This window comes from Alosa sapidissima, chromosome 21, assembly GCF_018492685.1.
Source record: "Alosa sapidissima isolate fAloSap1 chromosome 21, fAloSap1.pri, whole genome shotgun sequence".
Taxonomy (NCBI): Eukaryota; Metazoa; Chordata; class Actinopteri; order Clupeiformes; family Clupeidae; genus Alosa; species Alosa sapidissima.
This window is the reverse complement of record NC_055977.1, coordinates 24,969,395-24,996,251: the sequence shown is the minus strand read 5'-3', so window position 1 is coordinate 24,996,251 and position 26,857 is coordinate 24,969,395. Positions and strand designations below refer to the sequence as shown.

Below are 26,857 nucleotides of genomic sequence, written 5' to 3'. Positions count from 1 at the left end.
GGCCTACTTACTTATTCTCTTCCTTAATTGAATTATCATTAACTATAGCTAAGTGGTGAGTGGGGTTTCCTTGCAGGTTTTAAGGTTTAATTTTGCCAGGAAATACAGCAGTAGCGGCGGTGGTTACTGTGGTGACAGTGCCCAACTGTAGAACGAAAACGCCCATCCAATTGTTCTCCTATTGTGATTGGCTATATACTATGAGCTTCGATTATGCTGTAGGACAAATATTATGTCAATCAAGTAGAGGGCGTGACTTCACTTGAAGCGTTCTGAGGGCACTGTTCAATAAATTGTCTTTTTGGCTAGATGGGACGTTGAACATCATTTTTTTAGGAGCAAACCAAGAACGTCAAAGAATGGCAGAAGAAGAACATGAACACATGGTACCTCTCTTACCAACTGTAAGTAATAACTTTTTTTTAACAGTATCGTATTTGCTTTGTCCGATATGGTTCTTAGCTCTGCGAGTAACTGTTATTCACACTTGAACCTTGCGAATGATCACTATCGTTTTAACTGTAGTGCTAACTTTAGATGTGATTTTTGCCCTGTAATATGAATTCCAGTGAGTTCGTCAGCACTATTCACCTGTAACCGAAAGCACATACTGTATACAGACTCGTATTTGTGCTTAACATCATAAGTTACTCGGTGATCTCATCCAACTTTCCATCACCTAAGTTAGTTCTACCCTTGCATTTCCCTGTTGCCTCTTGTAAATAAGGCTATAGTCAAGTTTTCAGTAACGTTACCGGTATTCTAATTTCAGTAACGTTAGATAAATAGATAACACAGTCTTGTTCAGGGACGTTTCATGAACGTTTTAATGTACTTATATTTGAGTTTATATGTCTCTAACGTTAGATGTACTAAGCGTGTTTTGACAGTCAGTTTTTGGACGTGTAGCTTAAGTTAGCTAATTTAGCTAACGGTACCTGTTGAAACGTTGGTAATTTGCATGATGTGTGTGTGTCGTTCATTTCCTTCTTTTAGTCTTTTTTTGTTTCTTTGTTGAATGGTCCAGTTCTTGACACACCCTCAATCTACGTGTAGTATTTTAGATTCAATTATGTTGCCTAAACAACAGCATCATATCAATCAAGTTGTTTGTATTTTGTAACTTAGGTGAAATGCAGTGGGTCTACTGTTCAGTGTATTTCTTGCCTTTCTTGAGCGACAGGCCACATTCACTTGCTGACTTCACAGATCTCATTCTCTTTCCCCAGACTGAAACCATTGTTCAGAAATTATGCTGCCTGGTCATATTTCACCTGCATGTGAAACTATACCCTCTTTTTTTAACTTCTCTCTGTCCCCAATATTGCTTCTTCTGGAAAAGGCCACACCACTAAAAAGTTAATAGCTCTCTAGAACAGATCTAGCCCTGATTGTGCAAATCTGCATTCCCAGATGCTCTCTTCTTGACTAAGGTACACTATGGGTAGAGTAACACCACCTGTCTCCCATATTTAACCCTACAACTTGAGCTCCTTAAACCCATACCAGTCCATGTGGCCCACGAGAATGTGTAAACACACCCCTCTTCGGGGCCTAACTGACCACCTCTACTGTCTGTCAGCCAAAACCAGGGTGGTTCACAACAAGCACAGAGTCAGGAAGATGGCAATTTCCATTCCGTTTCTTTGTTTATCTCTCTCTCTCTCTCTCTCTCTCTCTCTCTGTTGTGTGTGTATGTGTGGGGGAGAAAAAGTGAGAGAGGGAGAGAACCTACCATTTACAATGAAATGTTTATTTATCTGAACAGGGTCTTATTTATTTAATTAGTGCTTTGTGTATCATTTGGTTGGCAGAATTTGCCCATGTCATGAACAACACAAGCCATTCGCTTTCTTACTGGCCTTGCTTGAACTTAAAAACATGGCCCATGGCACGCAGCTGCTTTTAAACCCCTCTAGCTTCAGTTAAGGAGATCATGTGGTGGTCCTAAGCAGGCACTTTTATTCAAAGCATCCTGCAGTACACTACACTTCCACTTGGCTATCAAAGCCATACTATCTGTATTATAAGCACATTGCTCCATCGAAGCAGTTTACATATTAGCCTACATCATGACACACACACACACACACAGATATGTAGCCTATAAAAGCACTATAAAAGACAAGAATGTGATGGTATGCTACCTGAGGAGAGAGGTGAGCCAGGCAGATGTCAGGGTGCCTGTGGTGGCATGGAGCACCCCTTCCCTCCCTCCCTCCCCACAGGGATTTGTTCCTCGGAGCTTGGGCTCCCCCAGGGATCAGGCACTTTGCCCCGTGCTATTTCAAGCCTGGCTCAGAGGCCTGTGCAGATTGCCTTCGTTTCCGTAGGCCACAGACCACATGTGTTTGGTTTGATTTAGTTCAAAAACAGTCTATTTTTTTTATTTTGATATATTTTCATATGCACATTTTGCAGAACTAAATTCCAAAGGTGTTAAATGTTTTATGCAGACATTTTATTATTATTATTATTATTATTATTATTATTATTATTATTATTATTAAAGTAGGCCTATTGTAAAATGTTTAAGAATACTTTATAATTTTAGTGCCAAACCTTAGTAATCTTCAGAAGAGCAACATAGCCAAGACAAATAAAGCGTTTGCACATATAGGACTAAAAAACACTATAAAAGACAAGTGTAAGCATAGCTGCAATGGAACGGGGGGAAATTGTCTGTTTAATTTCTGCATGCAAGGCTGACAGACAGTGCCTGTAACCTACTGCAAGGCCTAGAGGTTGTTTAAGGTGCTTAGTTGTCACCGTTCCATGCTATGGGAGTTTTACGATGGCCGAGTATACTCATCTTGTTAAAGCAGACCACTGCGGAACTACCATGCGTAAGTATAAGCTCCGGCGCACACTGCCTGAAGCCCGATGAATCCATACGGCCTGCTTCCAGCTCATTAGCGTTCGCCCACAAGCCATCTGTGTCTGTGTCAAAGGTCAAGCCGTGGCCATCCAGTCACCAGACCTGTTGCAGCTTAAAGGCATCACGGAAAGGTGCCCGGTTGTCTGTTGCTTTCATGGATAACCAGTGGCTGGAGAGGGTGTCACTGTCAATGGATAAAAAGTCTACTGGGTCAGGTGTCAAAAAACATAGTTTTATAGAATTTGATTTTTCCCCTCTTGAGGGCTGAAAGAGGTTGCTAAAGGGTAAATTGGCAGCTGGCTAAGAATAGACTTGCTGTTAGTTGAATGTGCCAGTAATGGGCTTGTGATTACTGATTTGTGTGTGCGTGTGTGTGTGTATGCTGTGTGTGTGTATGTCTCTTTGAATGAGGTGTTTGGTATGGTGTTTGACCTTTTTGGCTTAAGCTGGTGTACTTGAGCTGCAGATTTGGGCAGTAAGTGTTAGCTGCTGGCAAAGGCTTCCCGTTTGGTTGAGTAGCGCTAGCTTACCTGCACACACCTGACACGATTCTGCTCTGCTGGCTGTACAGTGTAAAAAAGCTCCGCTGTGTCTTTCACTGCTGTATACTCTCTAGAGCAGTGCACTCTGTACAACTTCTCCACCTATTAAATGCCACCTCGATTTCAGATCTCCTCTCCTTCTTACCTCTCTATGGTAGCCTCCTAGCCTGGGTGTTCCCATGCTGCCTTGCGCACGATTTGATTCACGCTGCTAAGGCAGCCTGGAGAACATGGAGCAAATTTTCGCCTGAGATAGGGAACCAATCACAGACCAGGTGGGAAAGCAAGACGATGATGAGCTATGCACAGACGCATTTGATAGACATCCGTGGCACCCAATAAACGGATCTGGGCATTTTTTTTCAAATACGAGAAAATGAACGTTTGGTTCCCAGACCACGTCTCATTGAGAAGTGGTGGCGCTAGCCAGGCTAGTAGCCTCCCTGAATTTCATGATGTTTCTTCATTTTTATCTTCAGGGAGATGAGCCTTCCTGTTGCTGAAGTTTATTTGGGCTAACCGTTTAGGCATATAGGCTATGTGTAAAGTAAAAGTCTAAGTGTAAAGATGAGTGTTACAAACACTGTTTGTAGCACCATAATGACAGATTGAAATAAAATGGTAATAACACAACGCTTTTCAATATGCAGGACATTTTAATAACACATGGTTTATTTGAAGTGTTTTTCACATCTCAATCCATAGAAGTCAGTTGGACTGCAATAGAAAAACAGCTTTAGTAAAAGTAAGTTGGACTATAAATAGAAAACCACCTTTAGGCCATAGCCATAATCCATATCCGTGTTGATGTGGTGTCAGGTCTGAGATAAGAGCATGAGATGTGCACTCATGGCTAATTGAAGTCTTTGTGGGTTTCTGTATAGAGCACAACCACACATTCATCTAGCTAGTCTGTGAGGAACATGAAAGTTGAATGCTGCCCCTCCCTTGCCTTAGCCTAGAGCTTGTGAAATGGTTTGGCTCATTATTGGATCACAAACATCTCCAGGGGATTCAGACAGAGGTTGTTACACAGATTCTACTCAGCTGTCAGAAACAAACAACTGCCAGACTACTCTCCATGAGAGCACAATGACCGTGGCTGCATGGGTCCAAGCAATAATGGGAGCCTTATAACAACACAAGTAGGGATTCTGTTTCATGAGCCACAACCATGTTTGATGCCATATTAGGCTAGGTGGTGTTCTAATATGCTGACATTCACAAGCCTGCCTGCTGCTAGTGGGACATGTATACAGCATAGCGTTCCTGAAGGGGAACAATTCTGTTGGCAATTTGTTCTCTTTATTTCTTTATTTCTCTGGACTGTGGTCTATGCACAATATTGACTTTGTCTAAGTAGCCTACCTAGCCAATGTGTTCAGCGATTCACTCGGAATATGAATTATTCAGGAGGCTAATACATCAGTGCTTTCTTGGTGCTTTTGGTGTATACAGTACAATGCCTACCTAGCCAATGTGTTCAGTGCCCACTCGAGCCTATGGAAATGAATTATTTTGTAGGCTAGGCTTTTACATTGGTACCCTGGAAATCCAGAGTTCTCGCGAGAGCACAATGGAATTGTCTCTGCGAGACACTCTGGCAAAGAGCAATGATGCACGTTACTTTTTCCCCAACATTCCTGGGAACCAGCTAAACTGATGAAGACAGCGCTGCAACGTTGGAGGACAGTACACATTGGTTGTAGTGTTATCCCATTGCGTCAAAGTCCGAAATCATTCAAAGTAAACATGGTCTAGTGTTATCCAATTGCGTGCAGTGAGATTTTTAAATGCATGCTTGTTGCCGCCCCTCGAGTTGGGCCATTACATTGCTCTTTGCCAGACCCTTAATCTTTCTAGATTATCAGGGTCTGGATTTTCCAGGCTAATACATTGGTGCTTTCTTGGTGCTTTTATACCTGATACTGTATTATATTACGATTCCATTTTGAATCACTTCACCTCCTCTGCCCTATACAGCATCAGGCTTGTATGTGAGCTGGGCCTTGATGAAGCCCGAATTTAACATCTGCATAATAATTTGCCAGCCGGATATCACATTTCACTGTAATTAACATCCGAGTCCAGTACGGGCAGTTAATGAGCCATGCAAAGGATTGCCCTCCAAATGAGGTTATGCTCACAATAATGTTCCCCCTAGTGGAGGCTCTGCATGTCTGTTCTTATTCTCATCTACACTGCCATTAGCATTCATTTCCTGTTGCATTGCTATTAAAGAAATTGCCACATCATACAGTTATGCTTGTAGGTTTATAAACACTGTATGATGTAGCAAGAATTCTTGAAATAATGGCCAGTTATTTGGAGAAAACCATTTTTTTTAATTTAGGGGTAGTGGTCAGGTGAAGTGAGCCATTTATTATCAGATATAGGCCTAATGATGTGTGTCCTCTTTGAATAATAATGACATCACTCAAATGACCCTGTTTAAAAGTTTGCATATCCTTGAATGTTTGGCCTGATACTATACACAAGTTGACACACCCAGGTTTAATTGGCTATTAAAGCCAATTCCCATGTGCAGTGGTAGCATATTGGTTAAGGAGCTGGGCTGTGATGAACAAAGGGAGACCGCACACTCTAGCAGCTCATATACAGTAGTTTAATACAAACAACGTTTCGGCCTGTGGCCTTTCTCAAGCCTTACGAGGAGCTGGGCTAGCATGCAGTAGTCTGAAAAGTTGCGGGTTCAATTCCCCGGCTTCCACCATTGTGTCCTTGAGCAAGATGCTCCAGGGACAATGACCCTGTAATTTACATGTAAGTCACTCTGGATAAAAGCATCTGCTAAATGACGAGTGTAATTTAAATTAGAAAAAAATTGTGTAATGAAATGGTGTCATTGAGCTTTGTAGCTCTTGTGAGACCTCTGCACATTTTATCCAGTGATGCACTGACTACTGAGCCATGGGGAATGCAAAAGAGCTGACTAAAGATTTGTGAGACAAAGTGGTTGAACTCAACTGTACTGTATGAATCAGGAAATGCCAGCGAGTAGTGTTCAATGTCTGATAAAGAAGTGGGGAATTAGTGGTTCAGTTGATTCCAAGCCAACAGCCCAACAAAGATTTCAGCCTCAACTGCCCGGAAAATTGGTCAGGATGCGAAGAAAAACCCTCAAGCTGCAGCAGTTGAAATATACTGTAGGCTTCACTGCGAGAAAGTGGTGCGACTGTTTCAAGATCCATGATAAGGAGGCACTTGAACAAGCACAAGCTGCACTGGTGGTTGGCCATAAAAATACATTATTGGGCTAATGCCACAAAACAGCACACTTACAATACACAAACAGTATCTAGACAAGTCTCACAACTTCTGCGCATGGAATGCACTTGAACTCCCCAACATGACAATGATCCGAAGCACAAGGCCAAGTCAACCCTTCAGTAGCTACAGCAGGAATAATCCATGTTAAGATTATCTTTGTTGGACCAAACCAGGTAATAAATAAACTTGTTTGAGTGTAGGAGCAATGCACCTTGTCTAAAGTTATTCATTAGCCTTTAGGTTAATAGACTAATGATGTCTGCCTATTCACCTATTGCCCATCTTAATGGTTTAAAGTTCACGTGTTCTCCATCAAATAGACTCGTTATACATTTTCGCGGGCAAAAATGCAACATACGGTTAGCTGTCTAATATTGTTCATGCTAATGACATTGAAAAAATATGCTTCTTGCTACACTAGGATACTCACCGTTTTTTCCTAACATAATTTGAATTGGAATTCTCAAAGTTTCATGTAGCTCACCTGTGACATCCATCACCTCTGCTCGGCGACTCACATAACTATTCCAGCTGATACATCGGACGCACCTATCTGCGCTCACACAGCCTACTTTCGCTTTCTAAGAATATCAAAATTACGTTTTATATATATATATATATATATATATATATATATTTATTTTTATTTTTTTGGTAAGGGGGGCAGCTCAGTCAAAGAGGGCAGACGGGCAGTTCTATTATGCACTAGTGCTATGTTTGTGGCTAAATGAACGATTTAGCATAACATAATGACTTATCATAAATGCAATTTCATATAGTAGCCTAACCAGCAGTGTTTTTTCATGTGTTAGGCTATAGTGCGCCGTCACCAGCAGTGTTTTTTCATGTGTTGTGCGCCTTCATCAGTATTTTTGTTTTTGTGGTGCGCGTACTCCTGATTTTGTCAGTCATCTCATCTCTTATATGCTGTGTCTCAAGGATCCTATCCTGTCCTATTCATGGTAGCCTACTCATGGACATTGCGTTATCACGTGCTGTAGAAGGGGGGCCCGCCTTGATAATCCTGCATATGGGCCCGGTGTTGGCTCGTTACGCCACTGGTCTGAGAAAATAAAGGTACTCATCCACAACTATCTCAAAAGACTTGAGGCTAAAGAGGCCAATATAGCCTACAGTGTTAAAGGCCCTCTAAAGAGTTTTTTACCTTAAAATAACGTTTCCAAAATAATTGTGATGGCACATAAACTCGTAATAGAGCAAACTCTGAGCAGGTCTCATCGCTTGTAAAATAGCCTTAGGAAGTTGCTGTTTGGGTAGGAACACTGAATGGGGATCATCTCATTACTTTCTTTGTTGTTGTGTTTTATCTAATGATTGCACTATTCTGTGATGCCTTATTAAGGTGGTGGTTGCCGGATCCCTCCTTTCACCCTAAAAGGATGGTACACATTTTATTCCAGGGTATGTAAACACAACTACATTCTAGGTGGATTCAACATGTGAAAAATAATCTAGAATGAAAAACAGCATTAATGTGTTTTAAAAGCTTTGCTTATATCAGGGTTTATTTTAAGGGTTGATGCACCTAAATTAGTTAAACTGCCAAGACTAACTCTGATTAGGCCGTGGGTTAGCCTACCGTTTTTGAGCTGTGGAAATCAATTATCTTCAGATTCTGTTATTCTCTCAATAACATTATCTCAATAAAGTATATTTATATTCTACATATATTTTCATGAGCATGTGATGAGATTAACACACTCACAATTATCCTGCTGCGCCCTGAGGAATAAACTCAAGATCTGCTAAATGAATAAATGTAGGCCTAAATGTAATCTTGCTGTTATTAGCAGTTTGTTCTGGCAATGGAGCCTCAGGACGGATGGAGTTAAACAACAGAAAAAAAACCCTCCAAAACTTGAGCTTGATTTGGTGTGCAGTGCAGTAATAACATGTTTAACAGATTACTAACATTTAGTATTGTATTTAACAGATTACTATCTAACAGTTAAGAATTGTATCAACACATTTAGGCTAAGCATTTCCTTCATTTTTCTTATGTTATTGTACTGTGGAAAGAGCAATGCTCAAAACATAAGAGGTTAGTTTTTTTTATTCATTAGTTTCCTGTGGACTTAAATACTTAACAGAAATAAAAACAAGCTTATGACTGTGACTTTTATTAGGTGTTGTTGAGACATTTACAAGACACACAAGTCACATACTGTGCAGTAATATTTGTTGCTTTGGAATACTGAAAAAAAAAGACTACAGTATATAGGCTAGGGTACCTATACTATATAGAATGGATACTTCATGTCTTGAACTGTCTGTCCACTAGCCACTTTACCATTGTCTTCTGCCTCACTGTTTGCATGCTTTATTAGCACATATGCACAACCCCTCCCTCCATGCCACAGCCGAACTGTGACCACACTTATACCTTTCTTAATATGGTTATTTATACATAGATATATAGACTTTATCTCTTGCACTGTTGCACTGTTTGACTTACTCATTTGCACCATCACCATGACACTCATTCACACAGAGCACCTTACCTTACCTTATGCACAGAGGACCACAGGCTCAGTCCCTGCTTCAGTCATTGCAAGCACACCTGATTGATTAATCACCCACTATGTGGATACTGTTTTTTAGAATTGATTTAGATTTTATTAAATTTGATAAGATTTTATTTTATACATTTTATTTAGTATAATTTGTATTATAGTATATTCTTTATCTTCTACAGTCCTTATTGCTTAGTTGTGTTTTTTTATATTACATACTTTTAATTACTTTCTCTGCTGTTAGTGAATGTGTGTGTGTATGTCTGTATGCTACTGTGACCTTGAATTTCCCCTAGGGATCAATAAAGTATCTATCTATCTATCTATCTATCTATCTATCTATAGGCTTATTTTATCAGTATGCCGTCGGTGTCAAACCATTGACCTTGTTGTTGCGCTAACGTAAGCAACTGGGTCACGTAGAATAGCTGGGCCGCTGGTGGGTTGTAGCCAGTCCGTGCGCTCCTAAAAGTGAATGGATCCGCCCTGCTGCCCCCTGACCTCTCCCTCCTTCCCTCCCTGGAGCACCTGTGGTCTTTGCCCTCCCGTCTCCTGAAGTCCTGACCAGAGCAGAGCCACTCAGCTCAGCACAGATCTTAATCCCGCTAAGCTCCGAAGACAGAGCCTGCGAGCTCTTGTGTCTCTCGCAGCCGGCCAGCCGCTAATCTGGTTATCCGTGAGCGTTACCAGGCCCGACGGGGGGTGGGGACCTCCAGAACGAGGAGTGAGCAGAACACCGCAACCCTACCTTGGCCGAGCGCGTGGACTAGCGCCAGCGCTGCTGGTCAGATAGGCATGAGCAGCCATCCCAAAGATGTGCTACACTGCCTCAGGGCATACATACCACATGCTGGGGTATCACATGAGTAAGTTAGGGAGTGGGTTAAGTGTTTGACTAAAGGGTACCGGTCTCCATTTGTCTTCTTTGTGCAAACAACCAGCAGATGTCACTATTGTCTTTACTTTTTGGGGAATGGAGAATTTCAGAGGGACCTTTGGTGCCATATGTTTATCTGCATGATGTCATGGCTTTGAGCCTATATGCATGAAGTAAATCTGCAGTAGATTACACAAACTGCAGTATAGACCCTTTCAATCTGTTCCTAGAGGGTTTCCAGTTGAAATGTTCAAAAAACAACGCAGATAGCTTTAGCTTAATGCTCTACAAAATGTCGACTTTCAAACATGTTTTTGAAATTTTTGTTTGTGCCCAAGCTACCATTAGCTCAATGTTGATTTCTGTGCCACAGGAAATTACTTGGCAACGCACATGTTTGTTTAGGCTAAATGCTGTTGAAAAGGTCAATAAGAGAGTGCGATCAAAGCTTCCTCCAGTGGAGTGTGTCGGGCGGCTGAACAGCACACAGTGAACTCCCATTACTCACCCAGCAGTGTATGACATCTCAGGGGAAACTGTGAAAATTGAATTATGAACTTTCCAAAACATAAAACCTAACACAGTGGAAGAGGATGATGAGAGATTAGTCACTTCAGGCTAACAACACTCTCTCTGTCTCTGCATTTCTTTTCATTATCTTAATTGATTTGAGGCTGTCGCCTGCAACGTGTCGGACAGGGCTTTTTGAATGAATGGAGTCTTTCCACTGGAGCATCAGTGAGGACCATGGATAAGTGCTGCTGGTCGGCTTAGCTGTGCTTGGTGCTTGGGCTGCTCTAGAGGAGGCATCCGTGGTGTGGAGGAGAGAGCTGTGGACGTCTGCTGGCGCCAGCTTCAAATTTCTCCTGGGTGCCGTAGCGATGACTCATCATGTTGTCATATTGGCCGGCTTTACTTTCAGCAAGATATGCCAGCCGGCCGTCTCTGGCTTGCCTTCTCTCTCTCTCTTTCTCTTTCTCTCTCTCTCTGTCTCTTTCTATCACTCTTTTTTTCTTTCTGTTCTTTTTTCTTTCTTTCCCTACCTCTATAGTGTTCTGATTTTCTCTCTCTTCCTTTCTCGTTCTTTTCATCTGCTGCTGTCTGGTTGCATTGGTCAGTTTAATTAATAGCCTTGCACTCCTTCATCCACTTCTTTTACGGGCACTCTCACACAGCTCTGAGGAATAAGTCTGTTTGGGCTTGTGAGGACTCAGATCCTTAGAGGGTATAAGAACTGCTTGTGTGGCGGGGGGTTGCACTTTCAGTGACCTGACCCTTGGCACATTGACAAAGCCATAAAACACATTGGAAGACACCTGTCATAGGGTCACGTTTTGTCCCTGAAGCTGCCACCACCTTAACATTCGGAGCACTTTAACAGCAAGAGAGGTGTGCAATGTGATGTAACGTTCACTTCACTCGCGCTACAGAGCTTGTCTCGGTGCATAAAAAGAGCTACAGTGTTTGAGTCACCAGCAGGCTCTTTGGAGCTGATACCTGGACAGATCTCTGAGTGTCATGTCCAAGACACGAGCTGCTGTCCTAATGCTCTTGGGCGGTTTAAAGCAGGACATCTGGCTGATGTGCGATTGGGATGCAGAAGAAGCATTCTGTCAGCAAGCTTCTGTAATTAAGCTCAAACAACCCTGAAGGTCATTGGGGTCGTTTGGTTTTCTGATGTTTCGGAGTGCAGGGAGAGCGTAATTTGTTAGGGGATGGAGGTTTGGTGGGGGGGGGGGTCAAAATATGTCAGTCATGGTTCAGCAGTTCAGGGGGTCAGCTGACAGCACTATCATTTAAATGAATTATGATGAAGGTGGCAGGAGGTGGGCAACTGGAGATCCTGTGACGTTACCATGGAAACGGAGCACAGCATTTGCCACAGAGGATGTGGGGTTTTTTGTATTTGCTTCTTAATTTATTTGCTTATTTATTTACGGAGCACATGTGCGCGTGTGTGCGTACGTGCGTGCGTGTGATTATGAAAGGCGTGCGGGTGGCAGCAGCAAGTGTCCTTCACATTTCCCATTCTTATCGTCCCACGGAGCCTGGTCGGAAGGAAGGAGAGCATTCAGCGGGCTAAACTCATTCAGCCTCCAGGGGAAGATTAACTGAGCGAAAGAAAGAGCGGGGGAGAGACAGAAGAGAAAGAGAGAGAGAGAGAGGTGGAGGAGAAGATGGCGTGCGTGTGTGTGTGACCTTGGTCAAGATCACCACTCAACAGAGACACAGGAAAGGATGAAAGAGAGCGGAAGGAAAACCATTAATGGAAGGAGACATGTTAGTCTATCATCAAGCTGTGTGTGTTTGGAGAGAGCAAGAGAGGCAGAGGGAGAGATAAACAGAGAAACAGAATAAGAGGGAGGAAAAAAAGATGGGAATCTGGAGGGACTAGGGGAGAATAGAGGGAACAGCCAGTGCATTTCTATGATTATGGTGCTGTCATCTGTGGATGTGGTTTTGTGTGTGTGTTTGGGGGGGGGGGGGTGTTTTGTGTGTGTGAGATCGAGAGAGTGCAAGAAAAACCAGTAAGGAGACCAAGCATGTCTTTAGGTCACAGCGTCCTTTAGCTCTTAGTCTCATTATCTTGGTCTCATCGCTCTCCCACTCTTTTCCTTTTTTCTTCTTCCCCTTCCTCTCTCTCTCTCTCCCACTCCTTTCCTCTTTCCATTTCTCTCTCTCTCTCTCCCACTCTTTTCCTCTTTCCATTTCTCTCTCTCTCTCTCTCCCACTCTTTTCCTCTTTCCCTTCCTCTCTTTCTCTCCCTCTCTCTTTCTCCCACTCTTTTCCCCTTTCCCTTCCTCTCTCCCACTATTTTCCTCTTTCCCCCTCTCTCTCTTACCCCCTCTCTCTCTCTGTCTCTCTCTCTCTGGTGTCGAGGATGAAATATTCATAGTGCTCAGGATTGGCTGGTGGAGCAGAGGGGCTGGAACAGAGAGTGACACTGCTTTAAGGGAGACGCTCTCATTGTATAAACACACACACACACACACACACACACTCTCCCTCTGTTTTCTTCTCTTCTCCTCTCTCTGTCATACACACACATACACACACACACACACACACACACAGAGAGAGGAGGGGAGAGGCGTTCCACAGTCCTGGCGAGTCTCTGCTCTGCCTCATGCTCAAACACACACACACACACGCGCGTGCACGTCACACCTCACACACACTCTCAGGCAAGCATACGCGCAGGCAGCAGCGCACACACACACACACACACACACACACACACACACACACACACACACAGAGAGACACACATACTGGCTAGTGGTTGGAGCGGAGCAGCCAGCCAGCCAGGCAGGCAGAAAGGGAGAGAGAGAGACACACACACACACACATACTGGCTAGTGGTTGGATCAGCCAGCCAGGCAGGCAGAAAGAGAGAGAGAGAGACAGACAGTGTGAGCAGGGAGAGGAGCGGTTTAGCGTTAGCGCTGGTTTAGCGGAGCTGTCGGATATCTGCAGGCTCCTGCCCATGACCAAGCTCTAATGGAGGGAGACGCCGAGGGGGAGCATGTGCTCCGGGTAAGTCACACACTGCCTTTCTCTCAGTGTGTGTGTGTGTGTGTGTATGTGTGTGTGTGTTTAGAGTAAGGGTGCTGCTTGTGTATGTGTACCTTAGACCTGACATGCATGCATTTGCTCTGATGTTGAACGTGTGTGTGTGTGTGTGTGTGTCTCTCCGCATGGAGCCTGTCTGTCTCTAAGGGAGGTGAAAAAGGTCTTTCAGGATGTTTATAGACAGATGCAGAGACAGCAAGATGGAGAGTGTGAGAGAGAGAGAGAGAGAGAGAGAGAGAGAGAGGAAAAGAGATAGAGAGACAGGCAGGCAGACAGACAAATAGTAGTAGTGAGAGAGAGAGAGAGAGAGAGAGAAGAGAGAGAGAGAGAGAGAGAGAGAATGAGGTGAAAGAAAGAGTGTGGTTCTGGGCTCAAGACTTACCTCATCAACAAGCCCTGTGGCTAAGATGAAATGATCAGCGAGAGCTTTTACAGGGCAGAGAGAGAAGGAGAGGAGAGCAGAAACAGACATGGCCGCTATGATAACTGGGGCAAGGAGAGGTGGAAGGAGTGTGTGTGTGTGAGAGAGATAGAGAGAGAGAAAGAGAGAGAGAGGTAAGAGATGGTGGCAGGATGTCAGAAGCAGAGAGGTAGGATGAAAACGTGGGAGAGAGAGAGAGAGAGACGTGCAGAGCAATAAATGGGACGGTGATGATCTATTGTAAACATTGATTGAGGCTTCAGAGAGTGACTCAGTGGCAGTCAAAGATGAAGATCTAATTGAATCTGGCTATAAGAGGAAGGCGACTCAGATGAGAGAAATATGGATCCTGTGTGTGTGCATGTGTGTGTGCGTGCACATGTGTGTGTTTTTTTGACCCGGCAATAGTTTAAAAGCATGGGCAGTTTTTCAGGCTTGTCAGTGTGTGTCTCAGTTTGAGTGACAGTGAATGTTGCTGGGGTTGTGACATTTATTGATGCTTGCGGTCCAAGGTGACCAAGTAATCGGATTCTCCAGGCTGTAGGCTGATTAATCCGCTCCTTGGCCCATACTCCTGCAGACTAACACCTACCATCAGGGCTGAGAATGTAAATCAACCTGTCTCTATCAGAAATGTGGTCAAATTAAATCCTTATAAAGTGCTAATAACGGTACGTGTCTACCACTGACAAAATCAGCATAGTATTTCAATGATAGGTCAGTGGCCACTGGCCACAGCAGACAGTTATTGCATTGTCATGACTAGTTTTTGCCCCAACTGGGGCGATTCCACAGTCTTTTTATAGAACAGGTAAGCCGAGGCCTCAGGCAGGTGTGGCTCACCTGTGATTTGAGGTAAGGGAAAGAAAACAGCCAACACCAAACAGGGTCATCTAAATGAACTGTCTTGCAGAAACGGCCACCACAGCTGGGGGATGTATCGATGGCTGCTGGAGATTGTTTACTGGGCCAGGGTCACCATGGGTATCCCCTCCTTCGTCCTCATGCTTGGGTCACTTAACGACAAGTCATTTGTGGTGGTGCACCGCTGAGCATTTTTGTGTTTCTCTGGGTTTGATGTCTGTCTGTGTGACCCCAAACTGAGGGTCCCAGTGCCAGATCAGGGGCCGATCCATTCCGGGTCCGAGACAGACTCCGTTGCTAATATTGAGACCCTGGAGCTTTTGGTTGTTTGTTGGGAGACTGGAAGGCAGAACCTTGAGGACTGTTTGTGGGAACCAGGGAGGGATCCAGCTGAGCTGGCTTTCCTAATGTGTTTGTTTTGCTGAAGAGGTGCTGACTCTCAGGAAACGAGATTAAATCACAGCTTAAGCTGCACAGTTTACTGTACACACAGAAACATACTGTTGGCTTATTGTGGTTTCAGTAATGGTTTAGGTTATAACTAAGAGGGCGTAAGGCCCAAGTGTGTCATGAAGAAACCATCAAACATAGAAGAGTAATACATAGAAAAATAATACGCTAATCACACACTGAATATGTAGCCTTCATTATGGAATCATCAAAGGGTAATAACTGTCACGAGTCACAACCTCCTTGGTATTTGACTTTGTTGTGTTTGTTATACTGCAACATGTGCCCTTCCTGTAAAAACTCCATAGGTGTCATTGACAACTTTAGTTAATTTCTTCATGATGACTGCCTCCTGTATGACTGCATGGAATTAGCCACATTTTGCTCCACTGCACTTTCGGTGAGAGTATTTTTTATAGTACTTTAACCAGCCTTTTCTCCAGGTGTGAACCCAGGACCTACAGGTGTGTGTGAGTTAGTGAGGTTTCCACAGCGGAGAACTGATTAGTTTCTTGCTTTTTACCCTGGAACAGTAGCACACACCTTCACATAAACACAAGAAGCTTCTTGTGGTACACCTATTATGGGATGTTGACACACACCTAAGCCGTGGACATCAAGAAGCTTCTGATGTCTGCGCACCTTGAATTAATATGGATTGTAGTAGTCTACTTATTGCCATGGGACAGGAAGTTGACTTAGAGAAGCATCCAGTGGGATTCCCAGTGCTGAAAGATAATTATGCACTATCATTGTGTTTTGATAGCTGTGTGTGTGTGTGTGTGTGTGAGAGAGAGAGAGTGTGTGTGTGAAGGTCCCCCAGGCCTTCAAGGTCTCCGTAGCAGGCCAGTTGTCACAGAGTGGGGCTATGGGAGGCAGCTGGTGACGTCAGTGTCAAGAGCCTGGATCCTTTCCCGGCAGGGCCCTCCTGGAATAGAGGAGGTCTGGCAGGCAGTCTAAGTTTACACAATATACACACACACACACACACACACACGCACACAGGGATAGCATAAATGCACCCATATAGACTCACTCACACGCACCGCCATGGGAACGTTTCTATTTTAGTCCGTTCCGAAATATTTGGCCTATGGTCAAACTGTGCTCATTCAGTATCCCTTAACTAGAGACCCCGGGTAGAGCAAGATGTCATGAGAGACATTCAACTCCTCCATGACATTTCTCTTCACGGAATCGCTTCACTCGCCTCAATAATTCCTCTTTCTCATTTTTCCTCTCTCTTTCTCTTTCTCTCTCTCACTGCCAAAAAGAGTGGGGTCACATGGATCAGGAGGGCAAGCTCTGCGGAAGCGAGGGATGAGAACGGAGGATGTGTGTGGGAATGGTGCGGTAAAGATGGCCCCTGATACTTCCACTGGGCCTGTGCAGAGACCACCCCAGAGCTCCATCAGCTAGCTTAGCCCAGCTGGCAGCATGTTCCTGGAGCTCAATCTCTCACAGAGCAAGATGTTTGAAACCATCGAGGTCATGGGTTTGAGTCCCATCAAGCAGATTGATTGGATGGAGTGAGGTGAAGCCCATTTTCAACACAATTCTCCTCTGCTGATTGGACGGGTTCATGTTATAGTCTGCTTCTACTGTAGGTCTGAATGCACGAGACCAATCGAGGCTAAATTGCTCATGCAGGCCAGTAGTATTACCCAGAGGTTGAGTGGGCTGCAGACAATGAGTGCGTTACTCTTGATTTCACCTGACTCTCACGTTTCGGTTGTGACAGTGCTTTCTTGGAATAGAGTTGGAGAAGCGTCAGGGAATTCAAAATAGACTAGGCGCACTCGAGTGGAGAGAGCCGTGTCTGGGATGCTTCTGATGCGTGCTGGTACACTTGGTGACAATGACACTGAGTATGGCGGCAATAAACTCCAGGAACGCAGTGTCACAGGCGCAGACAGAATTGCAGACGGACCTTGCGGAAAATTGGGGTTGGGCAGTGAGCCCACAGAGTGTAGATGGGACCTGGTGGAAAAATTGGGGTCAGACAGTGAGGCCCACAGATGAAGCAGATCTGAGCTGCACCGCATCCGGGCCAGTCCTGTTCCCAGGTTGAGCTGGCCGTCTGTGGGGAACACAAACCCAAACAACCGTCAGCGGACAGGAGGGACCCATACTGGGCAGCAGACGCTCAAATGTCCTGAGGCGGACAGCCTAAACAGATTAGCCTACAACGTGACACAAATAGCCAGCGCTGCCAGATCTGAGCCACTTCCCAGCCACACCTGAGCCACATCCGTTCCAGAACCCGCTGCCATCTGGCTAGACGTGTCCTATCTGTGCATCTGCTGGGCTAGATAAATCAAATGGAAATGTGATGGAAATGGCACAGCGTGAGGGACAGCAGAGGTGGGTCTTCCTAGGACTCCCTAGCTGCTCCACCTCTCTGTGGGGTCCGTCCGGAGGCATAGGGAGCCCACAACGGGGGCCACAGGATGGGCCGTAGGGGCCTGTGTAGAGGGCTCAGACCTCAACATGGGGCTCCCCGCAACAGGCAACGCCTAAACCACATGAACACACATGCTCGACAATACACAGGGGCTAGTCGTGGTCTACACTACAGATCCTGAACTGGTTGCGAGGCTATTTGGCCAAAAGACGTACCGATATTGATTGTGTGTGTTCCAACAAGTTCTGCTCTACATTCATACACTGCATTGCCTTGGGTGTTTTCACACACACATACGTACACACACACACACACAGATAGAGAGATTCTAGTATACAACATCCATAATAGCATGGAAATTCTGTCATGCATGCATGGAAACACAGCTTCAGAAACACACACACACACTCACTCACGTTGGAATAAGACCTGCTGTGTTTGTTTTCATCTTTGTTGACAGCATGTGCCTTTGTGAAAGGGCTGCACAAAGCAGTCTGCTACAGATAGAAACGGCTATGAATTATTCACCATTATATCCTCCTCAATGATTATGTACACACGCACACACGTACACACATAGAGTATGCATGCACACGCACACACACACACACACACACACACACACACACACACACACACACTGGGCGAATCATATCAACCCCAGCCAATCAGTTCAATGTTAAGTGACCTTTTCTCTCTTTAAGTGCGGGAATGACATCTCTTAGCACTGGCGTCTGGGGATTGCCGTGCCGATAAGGTCCACAGCACAGGGGACAGAACTGGCTCAGTTTCAGCACCCAGCCAGCTGCTGGGCCACCCTGATAGCAGGCCAGTCTGGCCCCGATCTGGCTTGCGTCTGGCCCAGATTCAACTCTGTGAGCCCTCCGGTCATCTGTTATCTGTTCTGACCCGAAGCAAAGCGGGTCTGTTTTTTTCGAGGCGCTTGGGCGGATGTGCATTTTGTTTTGGGCGCCAGCTTGCTGAAAGGTCACTGCAGTCATCATGCTGGTGTGCAGGCGGAGGTGGCATTTCCTCTTAGTTTCTACCCCACTGCTGCCTGCGCCAGGTTCACTCACTGCGCCAGGCTGGCAGTACCCTGGCTGGCTTGCCAATGCCTTTCTTTCATCCTGTCAGACACCCGACACCACAGGGCCTTGCCACAGCGGAGGCTTTTATAGGTGGTCAACAGAGAATGAGGTGCACACGCCACCGTCTTGAGATACCTCACAAACAATACGTAGAAACACACACACACACACACACACACACACACACACACTACAGTGACACACGCACAAATACACACACACACACACACATACACACACTACAGAGACACACTCACTGACACACACACACACACACACACACACTACAGAGACACACGCACAAATACACACACACTACAGAGACACACTCACTGACACACGCACACACACACACACACACACACACACACACTACAGTGACACACGCACAAATACACACACACATACACACACTACAGAGACACACTCACTGACACACACATACTGTACACACACACTGACACACTACAGAGACACACACACACACACTAGAGACACACACAGACAAACACCCACATTTACAAAGACACAAACACACACACACATACATACACACACTTGTATGGCATGTATGATGTCAGTCGGTAAGCGTTCAGGGTTCAGGAGGTGACCTTGGAGTCAGCGCCCCACCACAGCACCCACACTCTGCTGCAAACTCAGATGCCAAAGATACCTCCTGATGTCTTCACACACACACACAAACACAAATATAACCACCGGGTCAGCAAATAAAGATTGGTCTGGTACCCCACCATGGCACCCACCAACACACACACACGTCCATATCCTCACGCAGACATACAGACACACACACTGACACACACAGTGCATCTGTGCTCCACACAGACAAAGCACATGCTCCTGAGGTTTATTTTAGACTAGAATGACTAGGTCACACTGACATACACACACACACACACACGCATTCAGAGGTATTGGCATTGCATCATTGATACTTGAAAGGGTGGAAGGGTCGTGCTCCAAACAGCATGCATGAACATGTGACCTACACCATTTCATGGAATATCACACCTACACACACACACACTAGTGACCAGAAACACAACTCATATCAGTCAGAGGGCAACAGCCAATGCCCTAACACTACTTAGAAAGATGTGTGTTCTCCCTCATTTGTGGTGAAATAGTTAAACTTCCTATGTTTATTCCTCCAAAGACAACAAACACTCCCACAACACACACACACACACACCTGTGACCAGGAAAACAGTTGATCAGCCTCTGAGTAAACGGACACCAGCCAAAGCCCTAACACATGTGGAAATGTTATTCCTCTTTCTCTCTGGTCGTAGTACTTCAAAAGGTTTCCCATAATCCACTATATTTACCCTCATCTCACCCCACCCCACCCCACCCCATGGATAGCCTCAGCCCCCTGAAGGCATTCAGTCTTATCGAGCCCTCTCCAGACAACACCGCCACGCTACTGGGGAAGAGTCACATTGTGGTGGAGAAACACTGACAACCTGCGTCGCAAGGCTGCTGCCCGTTTGCAGTATGCTAATGTGTTGACTTCGATCCTCAATGTCAGCATGTCATTGGCACTCTACCGCAGCCTCGGCTCCAGTATCCCAGCGTGCACTGGGGCAGCGCAGGGAAAGAGGATGGAGGGACAGAATGACTGTGATGTGAATAGGGGGGTTCATGTTCCCACTCTCTTGCTTGCTCTCTATCTATCTCACACACACACACATGCACTACACTCATATTGGCTTGCACTAGACTGACAGTCGGATCAGGGCTACTGTGGTTTTGAGTGTGTGTGTGTGTGTGGCAGCTGCTGTTAAAGACGTGTAGTAGAGTATGTGGGTCAATGACGTGACGTGCAGATTTTCGTGTCCGAGTGCACTACTTTGGTTTAAAATATTTTTTAATGATATATATTAAGCATTATTTTATTCTATAAAACCTGTTTAATTTGAACATATTTCCAGTTTGTCATAAAAATGATACATATTTTATGTTTTGCCATCTCAAACCCTCAAAATGTCAGGTGGCGCAACCGTCCGAGCAAGTTAACACTATGTAAAATGCATTATATATGTAATTTTAAATATCAATTAATATAATATTAATATGGTGGCATAATTTTATATTGAAAACCTTTCAAATAATCAAAGTTTAATAGTTACATTGTTCTTAAATTGTTTGGAATATTGAAAGCAACTTTGTCCGGAAATGTGCATATCTGAAATGTCAGGGCGGCGCAACCGCATTCATACAACTTTTATTTTGAATTGAAGAGAGAGATGAGTTAACAGGATATTGCATCATCAAAAGGACCCCAAGTGACCTTTACTGATGAGTGAAAGGTTTGTAAATCTCTCTCAAATATTGATAAAAATAGCTGTTTTTTCTTCATAGTTAGACTTGTACAGTTTCACATGTCAGGTGGTACAACCAATGTAAAGCTGTGAAAAAGTTATTTTAATCTAAAACTCTTTATTGTTTTGTAAAAATGAATGAATGAACTAGCTAGCAAAGTCAAAAGGTTATATAGGTGTCCAAGTAGATGCCTGAATAATTGGGAATTAGTAGCAAATGTCAGGCAGCGCAACCAGTAAGTCAGGTGGCACAACCAGAAGAAATGTCCTTTCTTGATGAAATAAACATGTTAACCTGATATATACTATTGAATATTTAAAAAAATATTAATTAAATGTACATTAATAGTAACTATATACATTAAATATATTTATATTATTACATTTTTTAAATATCCTTTTCAATGATTTTAGATGCCACTATCAAGCAAAGAAAAAGCAGCACGCTACAGGCAGCGCATTAAAAATGATCCAGCTGCAAGAGAAAGATATCTTGCAAGAAGGAAAGAAAGGTAATACATGTAGATAAGCCAGTTTTTGTGTAGTTGTTATTTTGTACAGCAGTCAGTCAGACTTAACATTAGAACATTTCAGTTAACCTTAGTATTTGTTTTTATAGTTATCAAAAGAGGAAGAGAGAGGGAAAATGTGTGAAGCCTCCAATCAGCCAGCTGTCTAGAGCAGAACAGGATAAAGTGAGGAAACAGTGGAAGGAAGATCAGAGAAAGAACAGGGAAAGGAAAAGGGCTATGGAGGAAATCTTGAATTTTACACCAGAGTCACTGGATACAACTCCCATAGCAGTAACACCCGAGTCAGTGGATCCCCCACCAATAGCACAACTTCAGCCTGACCCCCCTAACATTCATGCAGAGAACAGTTTAGATGATCAGCAACCAAGAGCATCTTCCACACCAATGAGAGCAAGCAGCTTTAGATGGAAAAGAGAGAGAGCAAAGTTGCGCCGTGATATGAACAAGATGAAAAGGGAAATGGAGGCTGCCAGACAAGAAACAGAAAAATTTAGAAAACGCCTAGAAAGATTAAGACAGAACAGAGCTAGGAGTCAGGAAAATGTTAAATCTACAAAAAGGGGTGCAAAAAAACTGGCTCTACAAAGGAAAGAAACAGTTGTGGAGTTCCTCTGTCGTGATGAGAACAGTCGTTTGCTGCCAGGGAAAAAAGATACAGTGACAAAGAACAAAAACAAACAGCAACGCCGTGTTCTTGTTAAACCCCTAGCGGAACTCCATATCTCATATAATTCTGAAATGGAGAAGTCCCGCATGCTCTCTTACAGACAATTCGTCAGATATTGTCCTTTCTATGTGACTCAGCCAAAAGCATCTGACAGGAATACATGTGCCTGCATGGACCATGAAAATGTGAAACTGTTGTCTGAAAAACTGCAGCAGAAAGGTCTTCTGAAAACATCTAGTGTTTCTGAGCTGTTGTCTGCAATTGTATGTGATCCAGACAACAAGGCCTGTATGTACAGAATCTGTGCAAAATGCTGCTATACTGAGGTTGAAGTTTCACAACCCCAGACAGAGGAGATGATGGTGTGGTCTCAGTGGGTGAGAAAACCGGTCACAGAGGAGCAAAGGACATTCATGAACTTTGTGAAAGAGACACAACATGGTACATCATCTGAAATGTTGGAGCTTTTCAACCGAAAGCTTGATGGTCTTGCAAAGCACCATTTTAATTGGCTCCACCAGGCCAAAGAGTGCAGGGCATTAAAAGACAGCCTTAGAGATGATGAGATAGTTGTGCATGTTGATTTTGCAGAAAATTTCGGCTGCAAACTCAACAGGGAAGTGCAGGCTTTCCACTTTGGAGGAAACAGAAGGCAGGCCACTGTACACTCCTGTGTTGCCTACTCCTCAGGTGGAGTGCAATCCTTTGCCACTATCTCTGGGTCCCTCCGGCACGATGAGAGAGCTGTGTGGGCCCACCTTGAGCCTGTGATTAAAGATATTATGGACAATCGCAACCCACGTCCTACTACTCTCCATGTGATGAGCGATGGACCGGTCACCCAGTACCGTAATAAAAAGAACTTTTACCTGCTGAGCACCATCCCCTTCCTATCAGGATTCAAGCAGGTCACTTGGAACTTTTCTGAGAAGTCTCACGGGAAAGGTGCACCAGACGGGGTTGGGGGTGCTGTTAAAAGGATGGCTGACTCTTCTGTCAACATGGGAGTAGACATTCAAACCCCAGAGGAGTTCTACCAATTTTTGAAGGAGAGACAGGAATCAAGTGCAATTAAGTTTTTCTGGGTGTGTGAGGAGGACATCAGGAAGTATGATGAGTCTGTCCCTGAAGTTGTGCCCCTGGTAAAGGGAACTATGGGCATACACCAGATCCTGTCAACTGAACCAGGGACAATTCTACATCGAGAGCTGTCCTGTTTCTGTAGCAGGCCTGACATCTGCCAATGCTACAAACCCACCATGATAAGCTTTCCAGCGAGCAGTGCCGAGGCAAGTGTAAATGTTCAACAGGGTCTTACTGGAAAATTTGTCTTGGTAAGGTATGAGGAACAGCCATTTGTGGGGCAGGTTCTTCAGGTGTTTGATGAAGAGCTAGAGGTCAGCTGCATGCAGCAGTTTGGCTCCAAGAATGCTTTCACTTGGCCCCATCCTGCAGATGTTACCTTATATTACCACACTGATGTTATAAAAGTAATATCCGAACCAGAGCCACTTAATTCAAGGCACACGCGTCTTACCAATGCCGACTGGGACTGCTTTAGTAGGCCCGCCTAACATGAATCAATTCCATTCATTGGAGCCTGTTCACTTTATAATGAATATGATGTGTCATTTTGTTATGTAATGTTGCTCAAACAGTGTTCTTTCTGATCAGTTTAGTACAGTTTACTTAAATGGAATAACCAGTTTTTATCTGTACCAATTAGTGCTTCATTCAAGCCTATTCAGTTTCTAATGAATATAAAGTGATATTTTGTCATGTAATGTTGCTCACACAATGTTCTTTCTGATCAGTTTAGTACAGTTTACTTAAATGGAATAACCTGTTTTTATCTGTACCAATTAGTGCTTCATTCAAGCCTATTCAGTTTCTAATGAATATGAAGTGATATTTTGCCATGTAATGTTGTTTCTGATCTGTTTAGTTTCTTTAAATAGAATGATAACAAGTTGTTATCTTTACCAATTAATACTTGAATAGACCCAAGACACCTGAGATTGTTTTATTCTGTGAAATAAAAATGAAATTATTCAACATATGTGTTGTTATTATGAATCTTGTCAGACGGCGCAACCGCATCGTCAGGTGGTGCAACCAGGTAAAATACTAATTTAAACCAAGAAATGGGAGATTGAAGTGAACAAATGTTTGGAAATTGTGATGTAAATAATCATTCTATGCAACAATATACTTTTAAAATTTATAGAGTATTTATTCACATTTTAAATCTAAAGTTTGATGTTGGAAACCCAAAATACCTGCCCCCTACAATAAAGAATCCATAAGTTACTTTTAATACCCAGCTCAACTACAAAATAATAATGTGTTGGGCACTGTAGACACTTTCAGGTATACTTACTAAAATATTTACTTAGGAAAAAAAAAAGGAAGTGAGTTTTTTTTTCAAGAAACTTTCGGTTGTACCACCTGACATTTTTTTGCTGGTGAAATTGCAAATACAGTCTAAAACTCCATTTAAACCTTGTAAATGTTGTGCAACCATTAAGACTTGTTTAAACACACTCTTCCAACTTCAAATAAATGTATTCTGTCCATTTATACAGATTTTTAAAAATATATACTTTTTGAAGGCTTATTTGTCATTGACCCATGTGTAGTTAAAGAGCTGCCACCAGGCCATATCCCGAGGGGATGGAGAACAGGTGCTGTGTGTCCTCTGCTCGAGCTGCTGCTGTGGAGACCAATACTGTCTCTGCACACACACACATGCACACACACATGCGCACACATGTAGCACATTCTTCCATAAACAGGCTGAAACATATTCACATGCACACACGCACACGGTAAGCACATGTAGCATGCTGGCATAAACAGGCTGAGACATATGCACGTGCACACACACTCAGACACACAGAAACGTGAGCACATTCACTGATGTACATTATCTATACCACTTACACTCGCCAACCTATAAAATGAAAGTATTGTGTTGAAATACATTCAGACTCATGCACGCACACACACACACACACATATTGTGATGCAGACCTGTCATATCCATCACCTCCTTCAGAACACTCTCCAGGGAGAGGCCTGTCAGACTGTGGCCATGTCTATCTGTGTGTGTGTGTGGTTGTTTCAGTGATTGAATGCTTGTTTGTGTGTGTGCGCTTGTATGTCAGAGGGTGATTGAGTGCTTGTTTGTGTGTGTGTGTGTATGTGTATGACTGAGTGAGTGTATGTACTCTGCATTATAATCAAAGCACAGTGAGTTTGCTCCAGTGAGCTCCATAAAGCATATCTCTCTCTCTCTCTCTCTCTCGCCATAGATTCTAACCTGTGGGGGACCTAATGCTTTCTGCTTGTTTTGATCATCGCCATGAGACGTGACATCAGGGTGTCTGTCAGTCGGTGTGTTCTCTGTCTCCATTGATTTTTCATAAATGACGGCAGTAGCAGACGCTACAGTCGGTCTTCACCTCATCTGACCCAGACGGGAGGATGCAGCTCTCGCTCCGTTACCAAAGCGCTCTGTTTTAGGAGCGCAAAAACCCCCTAAAGCCAGGTTTAGATGGAGGGCTTAAAATTCTCTGGCACTGTGCCTGATTTCAAGTGTTAGCCAGGCAGGTCAAGATTTGAAAAATAGATAATTATATTGATGACTTCGAAAGTTTCTGATAACTACACGCATAGACATTTTCCTTGCTTTAGCCTAAGTATTGTAAATGTAGCAAAAGAGATATTAGTTTTAGATTTAATGTTAGGGGTGTGATGATACACTCAGCCCACGAGACGATACACGATATTGGGTTCACTAGAACAAGACGAGACAATATTATAACACTATTTTTAAAAAATCTTCAATAATGAAATATATTACTGGAAAATACCCTTTAATAGACTGAAAGTCACAGAATGCAACACAATCCAGGTGTACTATATTTTGAAATGTTTTAACTAGTGATATTTATTTCAAACCGAGTACGAGTAGCCTATTTGCATTTGTTTACTTGTCTCTACTGATATTTCTACCACATAAATAATTTTTAGGCTAGCATAAAATGCAATGAATTGGAACACGTTTTCTGTTTTTCTCCAATTAAATAAATAATAGTGAGTATCGCTATGTAATAGCAGACTATTTTAAACTGAAATGTCTCCATTATGTACTGCTTCCACGTTATCTCTCCCAAGGTACCATAAGACTGTCAGTAGACCCCTGTAAAAATGGCTTGGCTCTTTTAAGAGTTTGACATCACTCCCTTCACAGATTTTTGTTTACTTTTCCCTCAACTCCCGTTGAAGTGCACTACAGTAACACACTATGTGCCACTTTAAAGATATAATTATTTAATGTTAGTAATGTGGATGTTGTTGCTGAGGCCTTAAACACTCATCATGCAGT

The 26,857-nt window shown here is 43.6% G+C and overlaps 1 protein-coding gene across 6 annotated transcripts in view; it reads left to right on the top strand.

Annotated features, from left to right (window-relative positions):
- Positions 1–274: 274 nt before the first annotated feature.
- The window catches only part of LOC121696265 (sodium bicarbonate cotransporter 3-like), a 78,962-nt gene continuing 52,379 nt past the window's right edge, over positions 275–26,857 (top strand). For 5 of the 6 annotated variants that reach the window (XM_042077641.1, XM_042077644.1, XM_042077642.1 and 2 more), the window contains exon 1: positions 275–404. In XM_042077641.1, coding sequence (XP_041933575.1) covers positions 360–404 — 45 coding nt within the window. In that variant the 5' untranslated portion in view covers positions 275–359. Of the gene's footprint in view, positions 405–13,402; positions 13,660–26,857 lie in introns of those variants that run through there. The other variant, XM_042077640.1, reaches the window with a different exon arrangement.